Here is a 23,025-nt window from a genome sequence, read left to right as displayed (position 1 = left end):
TTTGAGCAGCAGGGGGACTCACCGAGGGCCTTGACTGCCTCAATGTGGCGCTCGGGACACATGGCGGCAGTGAACTCGAAGACAGCCGGTGATGTCATTACCACTGAGAGGCCATGGGGCTGCAAGAGGTGGAGAAAAAGGAGAAAGCAAGACTTCAGAGTGAAGTGAATGTAAATGTGGCCCCACACCCAATAGGCTAAGTAGATTATGCATGAGAGACAAGATGAAAGGAAGAAACAGTGTAGGACAATATTATGAAGGTGAGATAATGAGATAAATAGATTTATCTAGAGACGTACACATCTATGAAATATTAAGAGCAAATGCAGCATAGAACATATTGGGTGAAATATAGCATAGACATATTGTGTGTGCAAATACCTACAATATTTAAAATAAATTTTAAACTGCATGCTGCGCGCGGACCCCCTCATGACGCCGACATCAATGCGTGAGGAGTGTAAACAAATCTCACATACCCACACCTGGGTATGTGCCACTGTCTGGCAGAAAGTGACGACATATGTGACAGAATTGTGACATTATTGATGTCATGACCAGCGAGTCATATTCATCAAACCAGCTTACCCTCCATTACTAATTTTTGTTTGCCCCAAGTTGAGGCGTTGATTACGAGAGCACCCAGGCATAGGCAGCTAGATAGATAGATAGATAGACACGCAGATGGACACCAAAGGTGCTCGAAGTATATAAAGAAATGTTTGGAATTTAATACCGCTCATACCATGCTTATGTGTAGCCGAGCGGTTGCAGATGTTTAGTGCAGGTCACTGGCTGTCTGAAGAAAAGCACTTCTTCACACAATAATAATTCTGCTTCAGCACATTGCCAATTATATCACCTAAACACTGGCCGAAGTCTATGATTCTATACACTGTGGTTGCTGAGATAAAGGAAAATAAGTATGAAAAAGCCATGTTTCAAGACAATAGCAGTTAAAGTTGAAAATGTGCATTATTTTAAAAGTACAATAACATCACAGTGAATTGACAGACTCGTTCCATAGGCACCAGCCAAATATTTATCAACAATGATATTATTTTCTGTTTGTGTTCAAACATCTTGCCTGTCGAGCCTCCTTTGTCACCAGCTGTGCAGCCCTGTCAGCAGTGTACTGTTGGCGCAGGTCAAGGGTGCATGGGTCTGCACTGTGCAGCGCCCTAGCGAAATTCCAAAGGAGTTAAGTGCATTCACACGCGCTATATTGCCATCGTTATTAAGTGAGCATAACATCAAGAGTGGATATTTCCAGTGTTCGATGTCCGAGAAAAACTTTGTTTTGGGGGTGCGCTTCCACATAAAAATTCAATGAGGTTTCGAATTTTTCCATAGAAAAATTTAGCATGTGTTTCTAGATGAGCTAGTTACGAATGATTTGGCTTTAACAGTTTCAATAACAGATACCGGAAAATGTTCTTTATGAATGAATGGTGGACCATTAAATAAAGCTTTATTGATTTTACATCAAGTTTCAGCACCCGTCGGGCAAAGGCCGCAGAATGAATTGGTATCCTTTGACGCCGTGTGAAAATATGTGGCCCAGACAGCTTTTTGCATTTCCTCCAAGCTGGCCCTATTTGATTTGATGGAACTATTAAGAAGTCTCCGGTTAAATGTAGATTTCCCGAAAGAAAGCTTGATGCCTCTACATTATTTCGTTTTTGTAGTTGTGGGCCCATTCTTTTCTGAATGTGCTGAATGCACTCCAGCTTGCTAACTGTAACCTATCCACAAGGCTATGATGCTTTAACTGGAAAAAATCCTTTCCTACATAAGAATGGGGGCAGGGCATGGCACAAGTTCTAAATGTGTCATGTTTAGAGAAAAAGAATCTGCGAGAAGAAACAAGCAACTGATTTTGGTTCAGAAAACGCCACAAATTTGAAATAACGCAGAAATTTTAAAAAATGATTTGCTTCAATTGTTTTGTTTACTTTGTTCCCTTAAAAGCCATCAGACTTCAAAAATGATCAATCAATTTAAGGCTAATATGTTTATTTAACCTTCAAGTAGGGTTTTGTGGCAGTGCAGATTTTCTCTGAATAGATGTTTTCACGGTTTAGTACCCCTTCACTGCAGCGAAGTTATCTTTACAAAAATTCACAATCAATATTTAAATAGATGCTTTCATGGTTAAGCATCTTTACACTACAATGAAACAAGTTTCACAGGGGGTTACATGCGCACATATTGGTTCGTTGCAAATACTTTAAAATTTTCGATAAGTTATATTTAAATCATGTTTCCAAATTTCACTAAAATAAATTTGAATCAAGATGAACTTGAATATGGTCATATTCGCTCAAATAATCAAAGCATTCAAATATTTGCACAAGCCTAATATTTTACCCCAAGCTTGTTAATTCAGAAGATCCTCAGAGTACACCAAGCGTGCCACATTAATATGTATGTCACTAAGGTACGAAAATGGCGTTCTCAGACAGCCAAAATAACTGTGGGCCTCCTAAAAGGCATGGTCACCATACATGATCACATTGTTTGCATTTAATAAGCCATGAAATCAGAGCGCATTCCGCATTAACAAACAAGGGCCCTGAGCCGCACTCGCATTGTGATTGACATTCCAAATGACAAAAATTGCGACTTTTCCACAACTCTATTGCCAAAGTATTGATGACTTTTCTCAAGAAGATGAAAGGTAATTTATGTAATAGACATTCATTTATTGTTTTCTTAATACTTGCAGTATTTAAATCTGCACTATGGTAATTTAGACTGTTTTTCCAGTCCCAGGAAATCTAAATTGACGAGCTCTTACTGTAGCAGCCAAATATAACATAATATAACAGAGTTTCTATTATTGAACAATAAATTTGACTTTGAATAAACAAAAACAAAGAAATTTTTTTTTCCCCTGTTACTTGGTCCTCTTTAGCTACAGCCAAGTTGGAGATAAATTAACAAGAATTTGTAAGTTCTGTGTGCCCACACATAGTTCACACAGAGTAGATGGACTTTTCCTGGAGACTAGGTAATTTCAAAACACTCCAGTCGGCTGGTTAGTAGGAACATTAAACGTTAAACCCATTTGTCCTAAACACCGCACACCGAAAGGGATTAGTAGTTACCATAACGACAGTTCAGCTTCAAGTACGTTGAAATCTGCTTGAAAGTGAACAATGCAGTTTCACTTTATTGTAGATTGCTGTTTTTGCCCACTATTTCACACGAAAACACATGCATCGCTCAGCATTAGAAACTGGCAGACAGCGTCACCACAGATGACAAGCAGCGTAAACTACATGCTAACCCTGTCTTTGAAAACATGCGTGAAACGTCATCAAATTGTAATCGCACAAGAGACACCAGTTGTGTCGGTGTGCCTTAATACAACAGCCTACAGGCAGGAGGAGGGCATGTGAATGCGTTGGTTGACATGACCGAAAAGCTTGTAAACAATGTAATTTATCTGCAAGTATGAAAAAAAATGCTTACTAAACATGCCAAAAGAGAAGTTGAAAGTAGCGATGCAACCAATTTTAAAATTTTGTAGCCAGTCAACATAGTTAAGCAGCAAATTCGGCCCAAAGTGGTCAGCAACGGCATTTCTGACACTATGTTATTTCACATTGTCACTCCTGAGCGAGCAATGAACATGATGAAGGATGTTTTTCACAAAAGTAGGCAGGGGGTCCAGAGGTGAAATGCATCCTATTCCAGCTAATATGAACAACTGCTACTACAGTAGACTCATTAAACGGAAATGTGTTAAATCGAACTGCTGCCTAAATGGAACAACTGTTTCTGATATAATGGGCTCAGTAGTTGTGTTCTGCACCCATGTTCATCTCTCGGTAAACAGAACTGCCATTAAATTGAACACATTTTTCTGGTCCCTTCAGGTTCCGTTTCACGAGAGTTTACCATACATTTACTAATAGTAGGTATATTAATTAAATCATATCAATAAAGAATAGTTGTACACACACCACTGCAGAAGGATTCATTAGTTAGCAGACTAACCTGACGAGAGCAGAAAAAAATGCCAATAAAAAGAAAGATAACTCTCGGATGATGCTTGCGTCATCACGCACACAACAGTGACCCGGCAGGGTACTTCCACGAGAAATGCCATTTTCTGTGCAAGCTAGCTACTTCCCATTGAAAGCAAGAAATAGTGATTGGCACTCACAATGATGGGGTGATCGGTGACGTACTCAGTTGCCTTGTAGTCCTTCACTTGGCCGGCAATAGGATAAGACATGCCATGGCTTGCAGACCACGATAAAGTGTGAAAACAGGGAGAACGAAAAAGACACACACAACTCTTTACTAGCCATGCCCACAAGTTTGATTTATACGGATCTGCATAATACCCTTCTGAGGATAATAATTTATACCCACGTCAAGCAAGCAAGCTAAGTCTACTTAGGTGGGCACATACTTTGGCTGAAGTGAAGAGTGTAGGCAGAAGAAAATGCTCCCCGTCAGAGTACATTTTGCAAATGCACCCTGCTGCGTTTAAACCGGTAGCAACGCTGGCATAATAGACAGCTGCATTTCTCAGTGAGAAGAAAAAAAAAATACGTTACCTTTGTTTAGATTCATAAATGAACATAAAACAACCCAGCTTTTGAATTTATTTGGTGCTGTTTTACCTACATATTCAAAAATCGCACTCGCATTTCGTAACTTCTTTGCTTACAGTATGCTCTGTTTTCCCATTTATCTCCGCTTACATAAAATCCTACTCAGGGTTCCTATTTACTTTCAGAAAATGAGCTTGACTTACCCCCTTTTTGCGTGAACATTTTTTAATTTTTAGTTTCCTGGCCGATGATAAACAGCAGCGATGCTATATTTCTATACATTTACTGCTTTACAGGATAGTACAACAGCAGATGTGGGATATTCAAAACAAAAACATTTATATTTCAGTATACTAAGATTCCAATGAACCACAAGACAATGTCTTACACGCCAACCACTTACAGGCAGCACGGAGAAATTCGCACTAGAAGGGAGCAGGAAGAGGAATAGCCAGTGCCAGATTGCCAATTAACATGCCGCACGCACTTCTGCTTTCAGTTTGGCCCCGAGTGTGCCCACTTTCTACTTTACGAAGCCTGCTTTCGATAATAGCAATCTTAGAGTATGTATAAGGTCTGTTAGAAAAGTATCCGACCTCCTTTTTTTTCCCCTAGCACCTGATGAATTTGAAACAAGCACACTTGCATAAGCCGACCTTGCACCTTCTGAGCATGCGTGAATTTTTTCCTGCCTGCCATTTTTTTTCCCGACTGACACTGCGTCGATGCAGCGTTTGAGTGAAGTAGTGCGCAGTGCTCCTATCGGTTTTTCATTGCAATAAAAAGGACTGAGTGAGTGGAGCAGTGCTACTGCATCCAATTTTGCCAGAAACCGAGCGACAGCAAGGTGGAAGCCTTTCGGAAGATGAATATGGCTTTCAGTCATATTAATTCACGCAGATTAAGGAGTGGTACAACCGGCTTAAAGATGGCTGCGCATCAGTGCAGAGCGAGCCACATTAGGGTCCGCCATAATCATGCCAAAATGACCAGGTCATTGCCGAAGTGAATGCTGTGGTGATGCAGGACCATTGTGTGACTATTCGGGAAATCGGAGAAGAGGTGGGCATCAGCACTTTCTCTGCACATTCCATTAAGACCAAAGATTTGGCCATGAAGAGAGTTGCGGCGAAATTCATGCCGAAACTGCTCACAGCGGAGCAAAAGCAACTTCGTGTTAAAAGTCTCACAGGACATGATGAATTTCACAATCACTTACCTTAACTTCATGAACACCATTATCACTCGTCACGTGTCCTTGGTGTACGGACATGACCCGAAAACCAAATCTCCATCATCACTGTGACAGCGTTTCATGACACCAAAATTAAAGAAGGCTCGCCAAGTGCGCAGCAACGTCAAAGTGATGCTGAGTGCTTTCTTTGACTCCCACAGTGTGGTACACCATGAGTACACACCACAGGGTCAAACATTCACCAAAGAGTACTACAGGGATGTCTTCCCTTGCCTACGTGATGCTGTGTGGCGCACAAGACCAGAGTTGTGATGAACAGGAAACTTGCGCATTTATCACGACAATGCTCCTGCACATTCCTCACACTTGGTTCAGACTTTTTTGGCGAAAAGTCAGACTCCTGTAGTTCAACAGGCTCCTTATCTTCCTGATATCGCTCCCTGCGACTTTTGGCTGTTTCTCAAGCTCCAGAGGACATTGGAAAGGGAACGACTGCAGACAAGGGAGGACATTATGGCTGCAACAACAGCTGGACTAAACTCCATTCCAAAAGAAGCCTTCTCAGAATGCTTCCAACAATGGCAGCACAGCTGGGAGAAGTGTTGAAGTACCAGGGGGACTACTTTGCGAGGAGATAAGGTAACCAACGCTCCAATTATGTCAGTTTTTTTTCTCTTCCACCAAAGGTCAGATACTTTTCGAACAGGCCTCATATTACTTTCCACTTTACATGAAAATGATATGAACAAGGTTCCACTGTACTTTTACAGAATTAATGTAACAGACTCACAAACTTCTTGACAAAGTTGAAATCACATGTCAACAGTGAAAAAAACATAACTGACTTAGTGAATAACAATCACTACGCCACGCCAATGAAGCACAAAAGTTGATGATGATGATTTGCGGTGCTTTATGGTGCAAGGGCCAATTGATGGCCAAAGAGTGCTATTTTCAGTGACTAGAGATGTAGACAATGATATGGTGCGTGGCTGTATAGGGGCCTTAAGATTCCTCGCACTAACGCGGGTAAAAACATAAGTATTAAAATCATGACAGTGGCATGATATGTATAGTAAAAATGGGGGAGAAAAGGTTTTGATAATAAAAAACCGTGATAATAAAACTGTGGTGATAATTAGCGTTAGCACAAATGCCTCCTGGATGCCTTTGTATACAAGGGTCAGGAGGCATGTGCTGTGTTTTTGTAATAACTGCAGTAGCGACCTCTCTTTAGAGGTCGTGCTACGAGTTTCCTAGGTAAAACACTTGAAAATCTTGCACCTGTTTTAAAAATGACAGTAAAGACTCGTGTTTGAAAAGTGCTTCCCTACCAATGAACATTGCAGGGTGGAATGGTATTTGCTGTTGATAGCGTAATGAGACGAATTGTTTTCTAAGGGTGCCTAATTCCTTACATTCAATTAAAATGTGAAGCACAGTTTGTGCTTCACCACATCTCTCACACAATGGTGGATCGTCACCAGACAGGTGTGAGTGTGTCGTGTATGTATGTCCTCTTCTTAGCCGTTTTAGTGTAACTTGTGTGCTGCGTTGCTCGGATACTTCCGGCCATTGACCGAGTTGCGGCTAAGTAACATGCAGTTTATTTCGTGTGTGTGTATCCCATGTGCGCTGCCAAAAAGCCCTGAGTTTTCGTTTGAGAAGAGGTTTCAGGTCAAGTGCAGGAATTGAGATTGTTGTACTGGCATTGGTTGGCTTGGCAGATACAGCCAAGTGGTCCGCCAATTCGTTACCTTCTATTTCGCCGGGTCCTGGCACCCAGCACACTACAACATGCTGTTTGAGTGAGTATACTGTGCATAGCAGTGAGTAAAGAGATACAAGAACGGAATTTTTGTGTTTCTTCAGGGTTTTGAGGGCTTTTACCATGCTTAGGGAATCTGTGTATATTACTGCGCTTTGCAGTTTTGTTTGTTTAATGTGTTTAACGGCTGCAAGAATTGCATGAGCTTCGGCAGTAAAGATGCTTGTGTTAGGATGAAGAGTACTGGGAACTGAAAAGGATAGGTTAACCGCAGCATACGAGACACAAGTGTTCGTCTTTGAGGCATCGGTGTAGAATTCGGGACAACTGTATTTGTGTTGGAGTTCATGAAAGTATGTGCGGATGTGTGCAACAGGCGCATGCTTTGTGACTTCCGCAAAAGATATGTCACAGTGTATAAGCTGCCACTGCCACAGCGGCAGATATGCAGCAGGAGCCATCAAAAAGTAATCGTTCACAATATGTCCTGTATGACCAAGTACCATCAGAAAACTTGCCTGTTACGTCCGGAGTACCACAAGGCTCCATTTTGGGGCCTTTGTTATTTCTTGTTTTTATTAACGATATCACAGACAGTATCTCTTGCAACATTAGACTTTTCGCCGACGACTGCATTATTTACAAAGAAATTAACAGTCATTCAGATCACCTTGCACTAAGCGATTCTTTACACCATCTTTCCAACTGGTGCGACATGTGGCAAATGTCGATTAACCCCAAAAAAACAGTGTGCATGACGATACTCCGAAAAATATCGTCCGAAAAAAAGAAGCTATCCAGTATGACTACAGCATTAAAGGCACCAGGCTTGAAAAAGTGAATGCGCACAAATATTTAGGCGTCACGATAACGTCAAGCCTCAGATGGGATGCGCACATTTCTAACATTACTTCGGTTGCTCTGCGCAAGCTCTTTTATCTTCGCAGATGCCTTTGGTTGGCCCCTCACTCAACCAAGCTTTTAGCCTATACTACTTACGTGAGACCGGTATTAGAATATGCTAACACAGTATGGTTTCCTTATACAGTCACTAACATTCAAAAGCTAGAAAATGTACAGAGGAAGGCAGCAAGATTCATCTGCAACAAATATAAGCGCCCTGATTCTCCTACAAATATGTTAGCAAGCTCTGGCCTCCAAACACTTGCGATTCGAGCAAAACAAGCGCGCCTTAAATTTTTTTTTCAGCTACTTCACAACCATTATAAAATTGACCCATCATTGTACATCCGTCCGTCAGACTCCCGCGTTATTAAGCACAAACATTCACACACACTGAAAGAAGTACTCTTACCGCAATGACACGTTCAAGCACTCCTTTTTTCCACTTGCCATAAAGAAATGAAACTGTTTGGATTCCTCCATAACTAGTGCGAAGTCGGTATCTGACTTTGCACTAAAATTAGAAAATATGTTCTCTTAATGCGGCAATACTCGCATCACCAGAAGCATTGCGCTACCAGTGAAAGCGTATTAGTGGAGTGTACAAGTGTTAACTGGAGTGTTTGGAAGTTTGCTATTTGTTTGCCTGTATACCACTGCACTTAATGCAAAATTTCTCTTCTTTTTGGTGATGGTTTCTTTGTCTTTGCAGATGTAAACAATTTGTATATTTCTCGCTTTTATACTTTGTGATGACTGTCATTTCACTACATTCCTGTTTCTGTTTTCTGCGCTGTTAATGTACCACCTGCATGTACAATCTGTATGCCCACCTGTCATGGTCTCGGAATGAGACTGGCAGCATTGAAAATAAATAAAATAAAGTGTTCTAGAAGTAGCACATCGGTTTCCTCAGCGAAGGACGGCTGTGGAACAGGGCAGAGCAAGACCGATCATTGATTGTGAAATGAGAGAGGTGTTCTTGGTCTGCGTTCACCTTGAGGTAGTACACAAAAGATGTGTAACATCTCTGTAAGCAGAGTAACCACTCATTCGATTCCACATACAGGCTTTCCACAAGGCTTGTGCGGAAGGCCCCTGTAAAAAGGCGAAGGCCCAAATGGTGCACGGGGTCCAGCATCTTCAAAGCATTTTGAGTCGCAGACTGATAAACAATGGCCCCATAGTGTAAGCGGGTGAGAATGAGGCTTTTATACAAATTCATGAGACATTGCCTGTCACTACCCCCCACGTAGTACGTGACAACACCTTTAGAATATTCATGGCTTTTAGACATTTTGTTTTTAAATACTTGATGTGCGGTATGAAGGTTAACTTGTTGTCTAAGATTAGACCTAAGAATTTGTGCTCGGCTTTGACAGACAGACGTTGACCGCTCAGTTGAATGTCAGGTTCTGAGTCCTCTCTTTCGGGAGAACAAGACACACATGCTTTTTTGTGAGTTCAGTCGGAATCTGTTTTTTTCTGCCCATTTGGAGACGTTGTTTAAACCTAGCTGAACCTGTCGCTCACAAATTGCCAGGTTGCATGACTTAAAGCCAAGATGGACGTCGTTGACATATGTACAATAGAACATATTGCGGGGGATGGACAGGTGCAAGAAATTCATTTTGATAAAGTGTACAACTAAGTACACCACCTTGCGGTACTCCCGTTTCTCGGACAAATGTTTGGGAGAGAACACTGCCCATGCGGACACAGAATGTCCGATTGGACAAGTAACTCTCGATTATGGAAAACATTCTACCGCGCACACTCAGGAGAGACAAGTCTCTTAATATGCCAAAACGCCATGTTGTGTCGTAAGCCTTCTCGATATCGAGGAACACAGAGACGAAGTATTGTTTGTGGGCGAAAGCGTCTTGGATCTCTGCCTCGATACGCACCAGATGGTCGGTGGTGGATCTACCCTCTCGAAATCCACACTGGAATCGGTCGAGCAGATTGTGTGTTTCAAGGAAATGTAGAAGTCGGCGGTTTATCATATTTTCAAAAAGTTTACAAAGGCAGCTTGTAAATGCAATGGGCCAATATAAAATAAAACTGAGGAAGGGTCCTTGCCCTCTCTTAAAATGAAAATAACTACAGCCTCTTTCCAGGAAGCAGGGATGGCACCACAACGCCAGATAGCATTGTATAGGGAGAGTAATGTTTTTCGCGTTTTGAGTGGCAGGTTTTTCAACATTTCATACACGACTCGGTCGTAGCCTGGGGCAGAATTACTGCCGAAGTTTAGTGATGTTTGTACCTCAGCTAAGTTGAAAAGTTGGTTGTACGCCTCGTAGTTTGTACACTTGTGTTCTAGTTTCTGCTTCTCTATCCTTGCTTTATATTTTTGGATAGCTTGAGTATAGTGTGATGAGGTAGCCACCTGCTCGTAGTGGGCACCGTGGAAGTTCGCATGATCGTTCAGGCTGTCACCCTGCGTGTTAATGAGTGAGATTTAATGTACGTGTCTTCCTGCTACCCTACGAACCATGTTCCATACTTTAGCTTCTTGTGTATATGAATTGATTCCTGATAAGAACTTGTGCCAGCTTTTTCTTCTGGCCTTCCGACGGGTTCTCCTGCCTTTAGATTTTATAGTTGTTAAGATTTTTTGGCTGTCGGTGAATTCCGAAGCAACCTCCATGCCTTGTTCTGCTACTTTCGCACATTACGACACGCAGTGTTCCACCATGGGATGCGTCGCTTGTCGGGCAGTCCGGATGTTTGCGGGATGCACTTGGCTGCTGCGTTAATACGGAAAGCTGTCAAGTACTGCACAGCTTCATCTATGTTTAACCTACATATGTCATTCCAACTTAAATGAGTAATGTTATAAAACTGTTCCCTGTCGGCTTTGTATCTCAGCCATTTGGGAACTCGTGAAGGACATTCGTATGATGTTGGTGTACACAAAACGACAGGAAAATGGTCACTTCTGTATGGATTATTTATACTTTTCCATTTGAGTGGTGGTAGAAGTGAAGGAGACGCAATAATAAGGTTTATGGAGGAGTAAGTTTTGTTTGCAAGGTTATAACATGTTGCCTCTTTCCTACTCAACAGACAAGCACCTGATGAAAAGAGGAACTGTTCGATGAGACGACCTTAGGCATCAGATCGACAGTCACCGCATAAGCCGCTGTGCGCATTCAGGTCCCCTAGAACCAGATAAGGTTCTGGTAACTCATCTATTAAAAACTAGAATTCATGTTTTTCTAGGTGGTGTTGCGGCAGTATGTATAGAGAGCAGATGGTGACGAGCTTATTCAATAGAACTGCACGAACAGCCACTGCCTCTAGGGATGTTAGTAGTGGTACATGAGTACATGCTACTCCTCGATAAACAATGATGGCTAGACCACCATATAACGCCACAGCATCATCTCTGTCTTTTCCGAAGACAACATACGGACACAAAAAATTTGTATTCCTGGATTTTAGGTGTGTTTTCTATACACACAGCACTTTTGGAGAATGTTTGTGTAGAAGTTCTTGAACATCGTCGAGGTTTCAAAGCAGTCCTCTGATGTTCCATTGTATAATTTGTGTCTCCATTATGGGAGTGAAGAAGTGCTGTGCGTAAAAAATGAGTGTAGCTGGTGTCTAAAGAGAAAAGTGACTTATCTTACAGAGCCTTTAGGAGGCCCTGTAATTACTGTTCTGTCTTTTTTAGAGCGTTCGAGGGGACTTCGCTGCTCCTTTGGTGCAGTTTGCGCCGGTGCACTGGATGTGTCCATTGCATCAGGAGAGACGACAGACAATGTTGTTTTTATAGTAGGCTTTGTCGCGACAGACAGAGCCATCGACCCACCGGGCTAGAGGTCGAAGGGACCTCTTTTGTTTGTGTCGTGCCCTGGCTGCTTGCTGCCCGGGTTCACAGGGGCCTTCGGTGGGGCTGTATTCAAGGAGGGTGAGGCAGCCAAGGCTTCTCCTCCCGTGGGTGCTTGTGGCGTTTGCCTCGGCACGCTAGGCGTGGTCCAAGGTATTGCCGAAAACCGCAGTGGTGCTGACCCCCCTCGCACCACTTCGGCATATGATGTATTCCCTGCAAAATGCGGGGAAACGCGCTGCCGCGCTTCACAGAAGCTTTTCAATTTAAACTTTGAGGTTATTATTTCTTTTTATCTTTTCCAGGCCACGCATGACCTGGAATATGCGGGATGGTCACCCTACAGTTTGAGCAGTGAACTTGTAAGTGACAGTCATCGTCAGCGGTATGACCTTTGGTGCGGCACTTCGCGCAGGTAAGCTGTCCTCGGCAGATCCGGGAGCCGTGCTCGAACCTCTGACCCTTAACGCAGCGCCGCAGGTTGGGTATGTATGGTCTGACTGGCAGTTTAAGATATCCTGTTGCTGTTTCAGTGGGGGAGTGCTAGATGCGAAAGTGAGTATGATGTGTTTCGTTGGGGTTTCTTTCTTTTCTCTTCTTATTTTGATACGCTGCACCTGAATGACATTTTCGTCTTTCCAGCCTGTTACAAGTTCCTCATCAGAGAGGTTCATCAGGTCTCCATCTGGTACAACACTCTTTACGGTGTTTATGGTTCGATGCGGTGCGATTGTGATAGGCTGATCACCAAATGATGTAAAGTTATGCAGTCTCTGGTACTGTGCGTGGTCTTTTATTTTGAGTAGCAGGTCACCACTAATGGTCTTTGTGGCTTTGTAGCCTGCGCCTAGCGTTTCTATAAGGCATTTGGACACAAGGAAAGATGAAATGCTTCTAGCTTTCTTTTCTGTACTTTCACAGTGGATGATGTGGTACCGTAATTACTCGAATATAACGCACACCTTTTTTCCCGGTCAAGCGAGTTCATATACCGCATGCGCGTTAGAATTGAGTACGAAAAAAAAAATGAGTACGGTCATTTTATTGCCATCGGCACTTCCAAAATGGCCGCCCCCTACGTGCGTCGGCATGCAGCGTCAGCCATTTCTGCCTATGTGTTTCCCATGCGCGGCACTTCGTACGTGTGCTGAGGAGTTCGTCATTTCGTAGTGCATTAGCATCAAAGGCATGATAGGGCCGACTCCAAAAACTCGACAAGTGCACCATAATGCTGCTTTTAAAAGAAAAGTTATCGTGTGTGCCGAAACGGACGGAAATCGGGCCGCATCGCGGTCGTTCGGAGTTCCCGAAACGTGCGTGCGGGACTGGCGGAAACAAAAGCAGAATATTGTCGACAGCAAAAATTCACGCAAAGGCTTCAGTGGACCACAGCAGGGTAGGTTTCCACAAATTGAAGAGCTGCTCGGCGAGTATGTGATTGCGCAGTGAGCGGCACAGCGGCCCATGACGACAGAACTGCTCCAAGTGCAGGCTATGCAGTTAGCCTTAGAAAAAGGGCTAATGCGGAGCCAGTTTAAAACGAGCAGGCGCTGGTTGATTGATTGATATGTGGGGTTTAACGTCCCAAAACCACTATATGATTATGAGAGATGCCGTAGTTGAGGGCTCCGGAAATTTAGACCACCTGGGGTTCTTTAACGTGCACCCAAATCTGAGCACACGGGCCTACAACATTTCCGCCTCCATTGGAAATGCAGCCGCCGCAGCCGGGATTCGAACCCGCGCCCTGCGGGTCAGCAGCCGAGTACCTTAGCCACTAGACCATCGCGGCAGGGCAACGAGCAGGTGCTGGCTAACTAACTTTATGAAGAGGAAAGGCTTTTACCTCCGAAGGTGAACGGGCATATGCCGGAAGCTAACGGAGGAATACGAAGAAAAGCTTCACAGTCTTCAGAGGTTCGTCCTAAACTTGCGGCACAACAACGGCTACCTGCTTGGGCAAATCGGGAATGCCGATCAGACGCCTCTTTGATTCGACATGCCTGGCACCACAACCGTCGAGAAGAAGGGGGCGAAGCAAGTTCGTGTGCTGACATCGGGCCACAGTAAAACTAGAGTGACAGCAGTGCTCCGTTGCACATCAGATAGGCACAAGCTTCCCCCGTACCTCATATTTAAACGGAAGACGCTCTCGAAAGGAGTCGTTTTCCCCGAGTTGTGTGATCGTGCGGGCCAACGAGAAAAATGGGTGCGCATTGCAATCGATGCCCTAGTTTTTTTTTTTTCGCCGTGGAAACCGGGCGCGTGTTACAATCGAGGGCACAGTAGAATCGAGTAAATACGGTATTTTGGGAAGTTATCTTTCTTGTTTGGTAGAAATTCAAAAATTGCATCGGTGCACCACCTCTTGGAGGGGCAATTGGTTGAGAGAGGGCTAGGTGTTCCCATGAATTAGGTAGCTTATTCGGCGGCCATGCCATCCACCCACCACCGAGGCCAACAAGGGGACGCTGCGAGACGCAAAGGAGACCCAAGCGCCAGCCGTACATGGCTGCTATAACCTAATATATTGTTACGTGAAGGTACGTGCGATACTAGGCGTTTCAAGATATATTTACACCACACCAACGCGCAAGCCAAGATGGAGAACAAGAGCCGAAGATGATGATCCTTCCTACCCTGGCGCATACCCACAAAGGAGGCCCTACACCAAAATCATGTCATCTTTCTCCGCGCCTATCTAACCGCTTTTGTGGGACATTGTCTCATAACATAACCCCCGGGTGCTGAAGCATCGTCTCGGTGCTTTCTATGATGTTGCCGAGTGGTAAAGCTTAAGGCGAGATACATAAACAATGTCTGTAGATAGTGAAGATGAGGAGGAGGAAGACACGAGCGGGGCTATCTCGTAGGTCACATCTGTCACCTGGCACAATACGCAGTAAGGTCCCGAGTAGCGGGAAAGCAGTTTTTCAGAAAGTCTAACGTGCCTGGTCGGAGTCCACAATAGCACAAGAGAACCCGGAGTAAAGGAAACTTGGCGATGATGGGAGTTGTAACGGTGCCGCTGCTGATCTTGCGATGCTAAGAGGCGCTGACGGGCAACTTCTCGTGCTTTTCGAGCTCTGGTGATAGCATCGCGGTCGTATTCGGTCGTCGAGTCGACGGCTGTCGGAAAGATGGTGTCAAACAGTAAAGTCGGATTACGGCCAAACACAAGATAGAAAGGTGAAAAATCAGCTGCATCGTGGCGTGAGGAATTATAGGCGAACGTAACGAAGGGCATGGCAACGTCCCAGTCCTGGTGGTCGGACGATACGTACTTGGCGAGCATATCGGTCAAAGTCCGGTTGAATCGCTCAGTCAGTCCGTTAGTTTGCGGGTGGTAGGCTGTCGTAAATTTATGTTTTGTCTCGCAGGAGCGAAGCAGATCATCGATTACTCAGGAGAGAAAATAGCGCCCACGATCTGTGAGGAGTTGGCGTGGTGTGTCAACTCCTCACGTCGTGAAGTATGACGTCGTGCAGAAGAAAATCGGCAACGTCTGTGGCACAGCTGGTTGGTAGAGCTCGTGCAATGGCGTACCGCGTTGTGTGATTCGTCGCAACAGCTATTTACTTATTCCCAGAAGTGGATGCAAGGAAAGGGCCTAGGAGGTGAAGACCAAGTCGAAAGAACGGATCAAAGGGAACGTCAAGTGGTTGGAGGAACCCAGCAGGGCTCACCAAAGGTTTTTTTTTTTTTTTTTCTTTTTTTTGGCATTGACACTGGTCGCATGAGGCGATGTAGCTGCGGACCAAGCGATAAAGACTGGGCCAGTAAAATCGATGCTGTACACGGTCATACACCGAGACAGCCCGAGGTGAACAGCAGTGGGAGCGTCGTGGAGCTGGCTGATCACGCTTGCACGTAAGTGAGAAGGTACCACAAGGAGCAGTTCGTGTCCATCAGGGCGGACGTTGTAACGGTACAATGTGCCATGCTTGAGCACGAACAATTGAGTAGACAGATTGGGTGCTGCAGAATGAAGCTTCTCGATAATGTTACGTAAGACAGGATCTCGGCGCTGTTCCTCCCGGATGTTGCTTAAAGCGGAGAGAAACAGGACACATGGCGCTTCATCGAACGCCTCAGGTGGGTCCACTGGATTCCGAGATAAGCAGTCAGCGTCATGGTGTAAGCGGCCAGATTTGTAGGACACCGAGTAGTTATACTCTTGGAGTCGTAATGCCCATTGACCAAGGCGCCCAGTGGGGTCCTTCAAGGATGCGAGCCAGCAAAGTGCGTGGTGATCCTTTGTGACGGTGAAACGTCGACCGTGTAAATAGGGCCGAAATTTCGCTACTGCCCAAACGAGAGCAAGGCATTCCCTTTCGGTGATTGAGTAGTTCCTTTACACCTGTGAGAGGAGACAGCTGGCATAGGCGATAACGCAGGCACAGCCGCTTTAATGCTGGACCAAAACAGCACCAATTCCGTGGCCACTAGCATCGGTGCGGAGTTTTGTAAAGGTGGCGTTGTCAAAATGGGTCATAACAGCTGGTTCTGTTAGCAATGCAATAAGTGTAGAGAACGCCGTAGCCTGCGCAGCACCCCATGTGAATGAGACATCTTTTCTCAGTAAGTTTGTGAGAGGACAGACTACTTCCGCATAGTTGTTCACAAAACGTCGAAAGTACAAGCACAGACCGAGAAAGCTACGGACTTCTTTGGTGCAGGTCGGAATGGGGAAGTTCCGCATGACTCGCACGTTATCGGGATCAGGGCGTACACCAGAGAAGTCGACAAGGTGGCTCAACATGATTAGTTGCTGGCGTCCGAAGTGGCACTTTGACGAGTTCAGTTGGAGACCGGCATTGCGAAAAACAGCCAGTATTGAGGATAGGCGATCGAAGTGGGTCTCAAAGGTCGGAGAAAAGATGATAACGTGGTCAAGGTAACATAGACAAATTGACCATTTGAACCCATGCAAAATAGAGTCTATCATCAGCTCGAAGGTGGCCGGAGCGTTGCATAACCCGAACGACATGACTTTAAACTGGTAGAGACCATCAGGCGTGACAAAAACGGTCTTTTCGCGGTCCATGTCGTCGACAGCAATTTGCCAGTACCCTGATCTTAGATCAATGGACGAAAAATACTTAGCGCCTTGAAGACAATCCAGGGCGTCGTCTATGCGCGGTAGCGGGTAGACGTCTTTCTTAGTAATCTTATTCAGATGTCAGTAGTCAACACAGAATCGCCAAGCGTTGTCCTTCTTTTTGACAAGATTTACAGGGGAAGCCCATCGACTACATGATGGCTCAATTACGTCTCTGGCGAGCATTTTGTCGACTTCTGCTTGAATTATGTGACGCTCGTTTGAAGATATGAGGTATGGCCGCCGATGGACAGGGGAGGCATCGCCGGTGTCAATGCGGTGCTTTACAGCAGTGGTTTGACCAAGCGGACAATCACAAAAGTCAAATACGTCCCAGTATGACTCAAGGACGTGTAGGAGTGCGTCAGCTTGATCTGGCAAAAGGTCTGGCGCGATCATTTCTTTGACATCAGCAGACTGGCTTGCTTGTGAAGATCGAGCATGTGTGAAGCTACACTGTCTAGCATCGTTCGAAGATAGAGCTGAGATGGCGCATTTGTCAGTGGGAGTCAGCATGGCGAGGGCAATTCCACGCGGGAGCACTTGTGGACACAGAGCAAAGTTGAGCACCGGAATGAAGGCGCGGTTTGCACGTAACTGAATAACAGTGTGTGGTAAGATGACACTGTGAGTCAAAAGAATGGATGTAATGGGAGTGAGCACATAGTCGCCATCGGATACAGGTGGTGAGGGCATTACGATGATGCAGGTCACAGTTTGCGGTGACAAACGAACATGCTCAGCAGAGCACATACGAGCTTGGGGTGGACTGGGCGGATCAATCGAACACGGTAGGTCAAGTTGCACAGTACCAGCTGAACACTCGATTAGGGCTGAATGAGTGGACAAAAAGTCAAGACCGAGGATCACATCATTAGTGCAGTGAGAGAGAACAGTGAGGAGAACTGAAGTTTGGCGGCCAGCGATAGTGACGCGTGCAGTACAGACGCCAATAACAGAAGCCGTACCTATATCAGCAACACGAACACTGCGTGAAGGGGCTAGAATAAGGACTTTCTTCAAGCGGTTACGAATGTGCAAGCTCATCACAGAAATATGGGCGCCAGTGTCCACCAAGGCTTTAACAGATAAACCGTCCACTTCAACGTCAATCAGGTTCTGATTGGTCGGCAGCGTCAACAGAGGAATTGGAGAGCAAGTCGTATCAGCAGCGTCACCTCCAGGAGCTGCAGCCATTAGTTTTCCCAGGAAAACCGCCGGGCAGAGGATGGGGACAGGGAAGGAGATGGCGGTGGAGACCGGGAAAATCTACGTCGAGGTGAAGGTGAACGACTGTACTGGGCAGTGATCATAGTGGTCGGGTCGTAATTAGCTGAGCCTTCACGCCGTGGTAGTTCCTGGCCATAGAGATGGGCTGGTGAGTGGAGGTTGGAGAAGCTTGAGTTTGCCTGATACGGTGAGGTCCACGTGCTCCGGCAATGGCGGGAAATGTGTCTCACTCGTTCACATCGAAAGCAAATCGGCCTGTCGTCAGGCGTCCTCCACGCATTCGGGTCACGGTTACGCGGAGCAGGGCGGCGATAATGCTGTGGGTGGCTGGAGGTAGATGAACTGACAGCGTCGGGACGGTGCACAGAACAGACCGTGTGAATACTCGCGTTGGCTAGTTCTTGGCGAACAACGGTCTGTATTAGCGAAATGGTCGCATGAGGATCACTCGGTGCTAGTGCTCTCAAGGGTGCTGGTGATATGGCCTCTATTTCACGGCGTACGATTCTCGTAATGTCACCAGATTGTGAATTGGACTGGGTCGCTATTCGAAGATCCTCGCAAGTTGACGTTGGAGCAGTGTTGGGGAGGCGCGTAAAGTGGTGGGCAATGCGACGACTTTTAGCCTCTTGAAAGTGTTGGCACTCCAAGATAACATCTTGCACGGTGGAACAGCCTTTGCACACAAGGAGGTTAAATGCATCGTCTGCGATGCCCTTGAGCACGTGCGCTACTTTGTCTGCTTCAGCCATGGTTTGGTCAATTTTACGGCAGAGGGTCAGCACATCTTGTATATACGTCAGGTAAGATTCCGTGGACGTCTGAACACGTGTGCCAAGTTCTTTTTTAGTGGCCTGCCTGCAGCCGGCAGATTGACCGAACAACTCACGTAACTTGGTCTTGCATACGTCCCAGCTCGTGATCGCGTCCACATTGTTATTAAACCATGCCTTGGCCGTTCCTTGTAAATAAAAGATGACGTTTGCCAGCATCAAGGTTGGGTCCCACCTGTGATTTTGGTTGACGAGCTCGTAGAGTTTAAGCCACTCATCCACGTCCTCGACTTCCGTTCCCGAAAAGTTGCCAGGATCGCGGGGTGGAGCGGCCACGAGAAAAAGAGAGGAGGTCGGCGCCGTTGATGCATTGGGCGTGGCAGTTGACGAAGTGTTGCTGCCGGTGGACATGTCGGAAGCAGAGACTAGGCGTCCGCTGCATAACTCCGTCGTGCGTTGTAACCATGCACCTTCCACCAAAATGTTACGTGAAGGTACGCGCGATACTAGGCGTTTCAAGATATATTTACGCCACGCCAACGAGCAAGCCAAGATGGAGAACAAGAGCTGAAGATGATGATCCTTCCTACCCTGGCGCATACCCACAAAGGGGGCCCTACATCAAAATCATGTCGTCTTTCTCCGCACCTATCTAACCGCTTTTGTGGGACATTGTCTCATAACAATACCTATCGAAGGTTGAATATCTACACCAGGTTGACCCTTGCCGCCGAGAATCGTGGAAGTAAAAAGAAGTGAGGACAGGACAGGAAAGATCAAAAGTAGTAGAAAAGACGAAGATGGAGAGAGAGAAGGAAACAGGAAGAGGCGACTGCCTATTTCCCCTGGGTGGGTTAGCCCAGGGGTGCCATCTACGTGAAGCTGGGGCCAAAGGGGTGTGTTGCCTCTGAGCCTTAAAGGTCCAATCACCCGGCGTCGGCTCAACCCCCAGGATCCTCTTTTCCCCAGACACGGCAAAGCCATGCACGGCTAGGCATGGAAGGGAGTACAAACTCCCTTGTTAGCTCGGGTCCGTGGTGTCACTACGCACCAAACGCCTACTTGCGCAGGTACCATTGCGGGGAGCACAAAAAAGTTTCCAATGCATTTTAACCATCAGCGCATCTTTGACGTGCATGGAATGCACATGGCACAGGAGTTTCTGATGATAACTGTCTCATCTCAATGTATAGCTGCTCCAGTCAAAAATTGAGCCTCCAAATTAGTGCTCGGCACTTAGTTGTAGCACGAAACATGTTTACGGCCAGGCTGGAAAATTTCGCATCTTATTTGCGATACCGTAATTACTCTAATCTAACGCGCATCTTTTTCCGGTTAAGCGAGTTCACAAGTCACATGCGCGTTAGAATCGAGTACAAAAAAAAATTGATACGGTCATTCTATTGCCATCGGCATTTCCAAAATGGCTGCCCCCTACGTGGGTCGGCATGGCGCGTCGGCCATTTTTGCCAATGTGTTTCCCTTGTGCGGCACTTCGTACGTGTGCCGAGTTCTTCATCTTGTAGTGCATTAGCATCGAGGGCATGGAAGCGCTGGCTCCAAAAACTCGACGAGTGCACCACGATGCCACTTTTAAAAGAAAAGTCATCGCGTGTGCAGGAACGGACGAAAATGGGGCCGCATCGCGGTCGTTCGGAGTTCCGGAAACGTGTTTGCTGGACTGGCGGAAACAAAAGCAGAAGATTGTCAACAGCAAAGCTTCACGTAAAGGCTTCAGTGGACCACAGTAGGGTCGGTTTCCACAAATCAAAGAGCTGCTCGCCGAGTATGTGCTTGAGCAGCGAGTGGCACAGCCGCCCATGACGGCAGAACTGCTCCAAGTGCGGGCTATGCAGTCAGCCTTAAAAAATGGGCTAACCCGATGCCAGTTCGAAGCGAGCAGGTGCTGGACAACCAGAAGTTGCTGGAGGAGTGCGAAGAAAAGCTTCACAGTTTTCAGAGGTTTGTCCTAAACTTGCAGAAGAACAACGGCTACCTGCTTGGGCAAATAGGGAATGCCGATCAGACGCCTCTTTAATTCGACATGCCTGGCACCACAACCGGCGAGGAGAAGGGGGCGAAGCAAGTTCGTGTGCTGACATCTGGCCACAGTAAAACTAGAGTGACAGCAATGCTCTGTTACACGTCAGATGGGCACAAGCTTCCCCCGTACCTTATATTTAAATGGAAGAGGCTCCCGAAAGGAGTCGTTTTCCTCAGTAATGTGATCGTGCGGGCCAACGAGAAAAATGAATACGCGTTACAATCGATGTCTTACTTTTTTTTTTTTTCGTCGTGGAAACCGGGTGCGTGTTACAATCGAGGGCGCGATAGAATCGAGTAAATACGGTACGTCTGCTAGCATAGCAGTTTAGGGCTTTGCTTCACTGTGCTTGCAACGAATGGTTTGTTACGCCGCCTAAATATCCCAGCACACAGTGAACTCGCTGTGTTCTGGTGAATATGTTAAAGAGAATGCAACAGTCTACAATGTTAGCCCCTGGGTGATAGTTAATGACCTGTGAGTTCAGACCACAAGCGTGAAACTACATCAAGCCACCAGCTCACCAGAGATGAACTCCAGCATTGCCAAAGCCAATGCCAGCATAGACGCTGGCCAGATGCATGTGAGAACGAGCCTCGACATCCCCTTTGTCGTACACGGCTCTGCGAGAACAGAAAAGGTAACTCAGCATAAAAACTCAGCAAGTTAAACATTTATGCTAATGCTTATAAGGCACTAGCATTGCCTGTGATGAACACTCTAGTGATACTGTGCGTATTAAAAAAGTGGGAGGCTGTACGTACCTCTTGAAGTACTTGTTGATGATGCGTAGTGCATAGAGTGACCAGACATCGCTGATGGGGTTGCTGCCCTGGTAGGCAGGCCTCTGTATGGGATTGGGTGGGCAGGGTGTGCGCTTGTTGAAAGGAATGGCCGTGTACGATTCAAGCGCATGGCTGCAGAGCAACATGAAAGAAAGCTGTGTGAACACACAGAGACAGCAGATGTGTGCTATCATTTTGTTGTGCAAGCAAGTGTGCTGGTGTTCTGTTGCCACGGTAACCAGAAAAAAAGTAGCATCATAAGTTGTGGTACATTCTATTTTGAAGTAAAGTAAAATCATGGTAAATAAAAATCACTTCGATGCAACTTATGCTTCATTACAGCACTGTCTTCGCCATTGGTTTATTTTGCATTCAAGCAATGCCAGAAATAAAGAATGTGCATTGGATGGTTCCATTGAAATTAATAACTCTATAAGCATCAGCGAAAATGAAACTAAACGGGCAATATCAGTTGTGTTGAAATACGCATCAGGGACATTATGATACACACAGGTTCTTCATGTCCTCCGTTGGCTATGGATGATCCATTGCTGCTGATTTGAAGTTGGCTTTAGGTACCATGCATTGCTCAGAGAATACTACTTAGCATTATTTACCTTCTCAGTTTTGCCAACATCAGCCAACAAGGCTGCAAGAACATTTAATTTCATGCAGTAACCTGCTATGAGTAATACTAATCAGTAGCTAATAACCTTTTTGCACTATGCAATTAATGATTTTTTTCTATGCTGTAGAGTAAGTGCTTGAAAAAAACCTCTTATGCAACCACCAGCTCTGTCTCTCAGTATATAACATT

The 23,025-nt window shown here is 45.6% G+C and overlaps 1 protein-coding gene across 2 annotated transcripts in view; it reads right to left on the bottom strand.

Moving 5' to 3' along the window:
• T3dh (Type III alcohol dehydrogenase) overlaps positions 1-23,025 on the bottom strand; it is an 84,981-nt gene that overhangs the window by 16,780 nt on the left and 45,176 nt on the right. For both annotated transcript variants that reach the window (XM_037422036.2, XM_075886681.1), the window contains exons 7-10: positions 22,188-22,340; positions 21,948-22,046; positions 4,175-4,253; positions 23-119 (exon numbers count right to left, since the gene is read on the bottom strand). In XM_037422036.2, coding sequence (XP_037277933.2) covers positions 23-119; positions 4,175-4,253; positions 21,948-22,046; positions 22,188-22,340 — 428 coding nt within the window. The remainder of the gene's footprint in view (positions 1-22; positions 120-4,174; positions 4,254-21,947; positions 22,047-22,187; positions 22,341-23,025) is intronic.

Source organism: Rhipicephalus microplus, chromosome 2 (genome assembly GCF_043290135.1).
Source record: "Rhipicephalus microplus isolate Deutch F79 chromosome 2, USDA_Rmic, whole genome shotgun sequence".
Taxonomy (NCBI): Eukaryota; Metazoa; Arthropoda; class Arachnida; order Ixodida; family Ixodidae; genus Rhipicephalus; species Rhipicephalus microplus.
The sequence above is the reverse complement of the archived record's forward strand: the minus strand, read 5'-3'. Positions and strand labels throughout refer to the sequence as shown.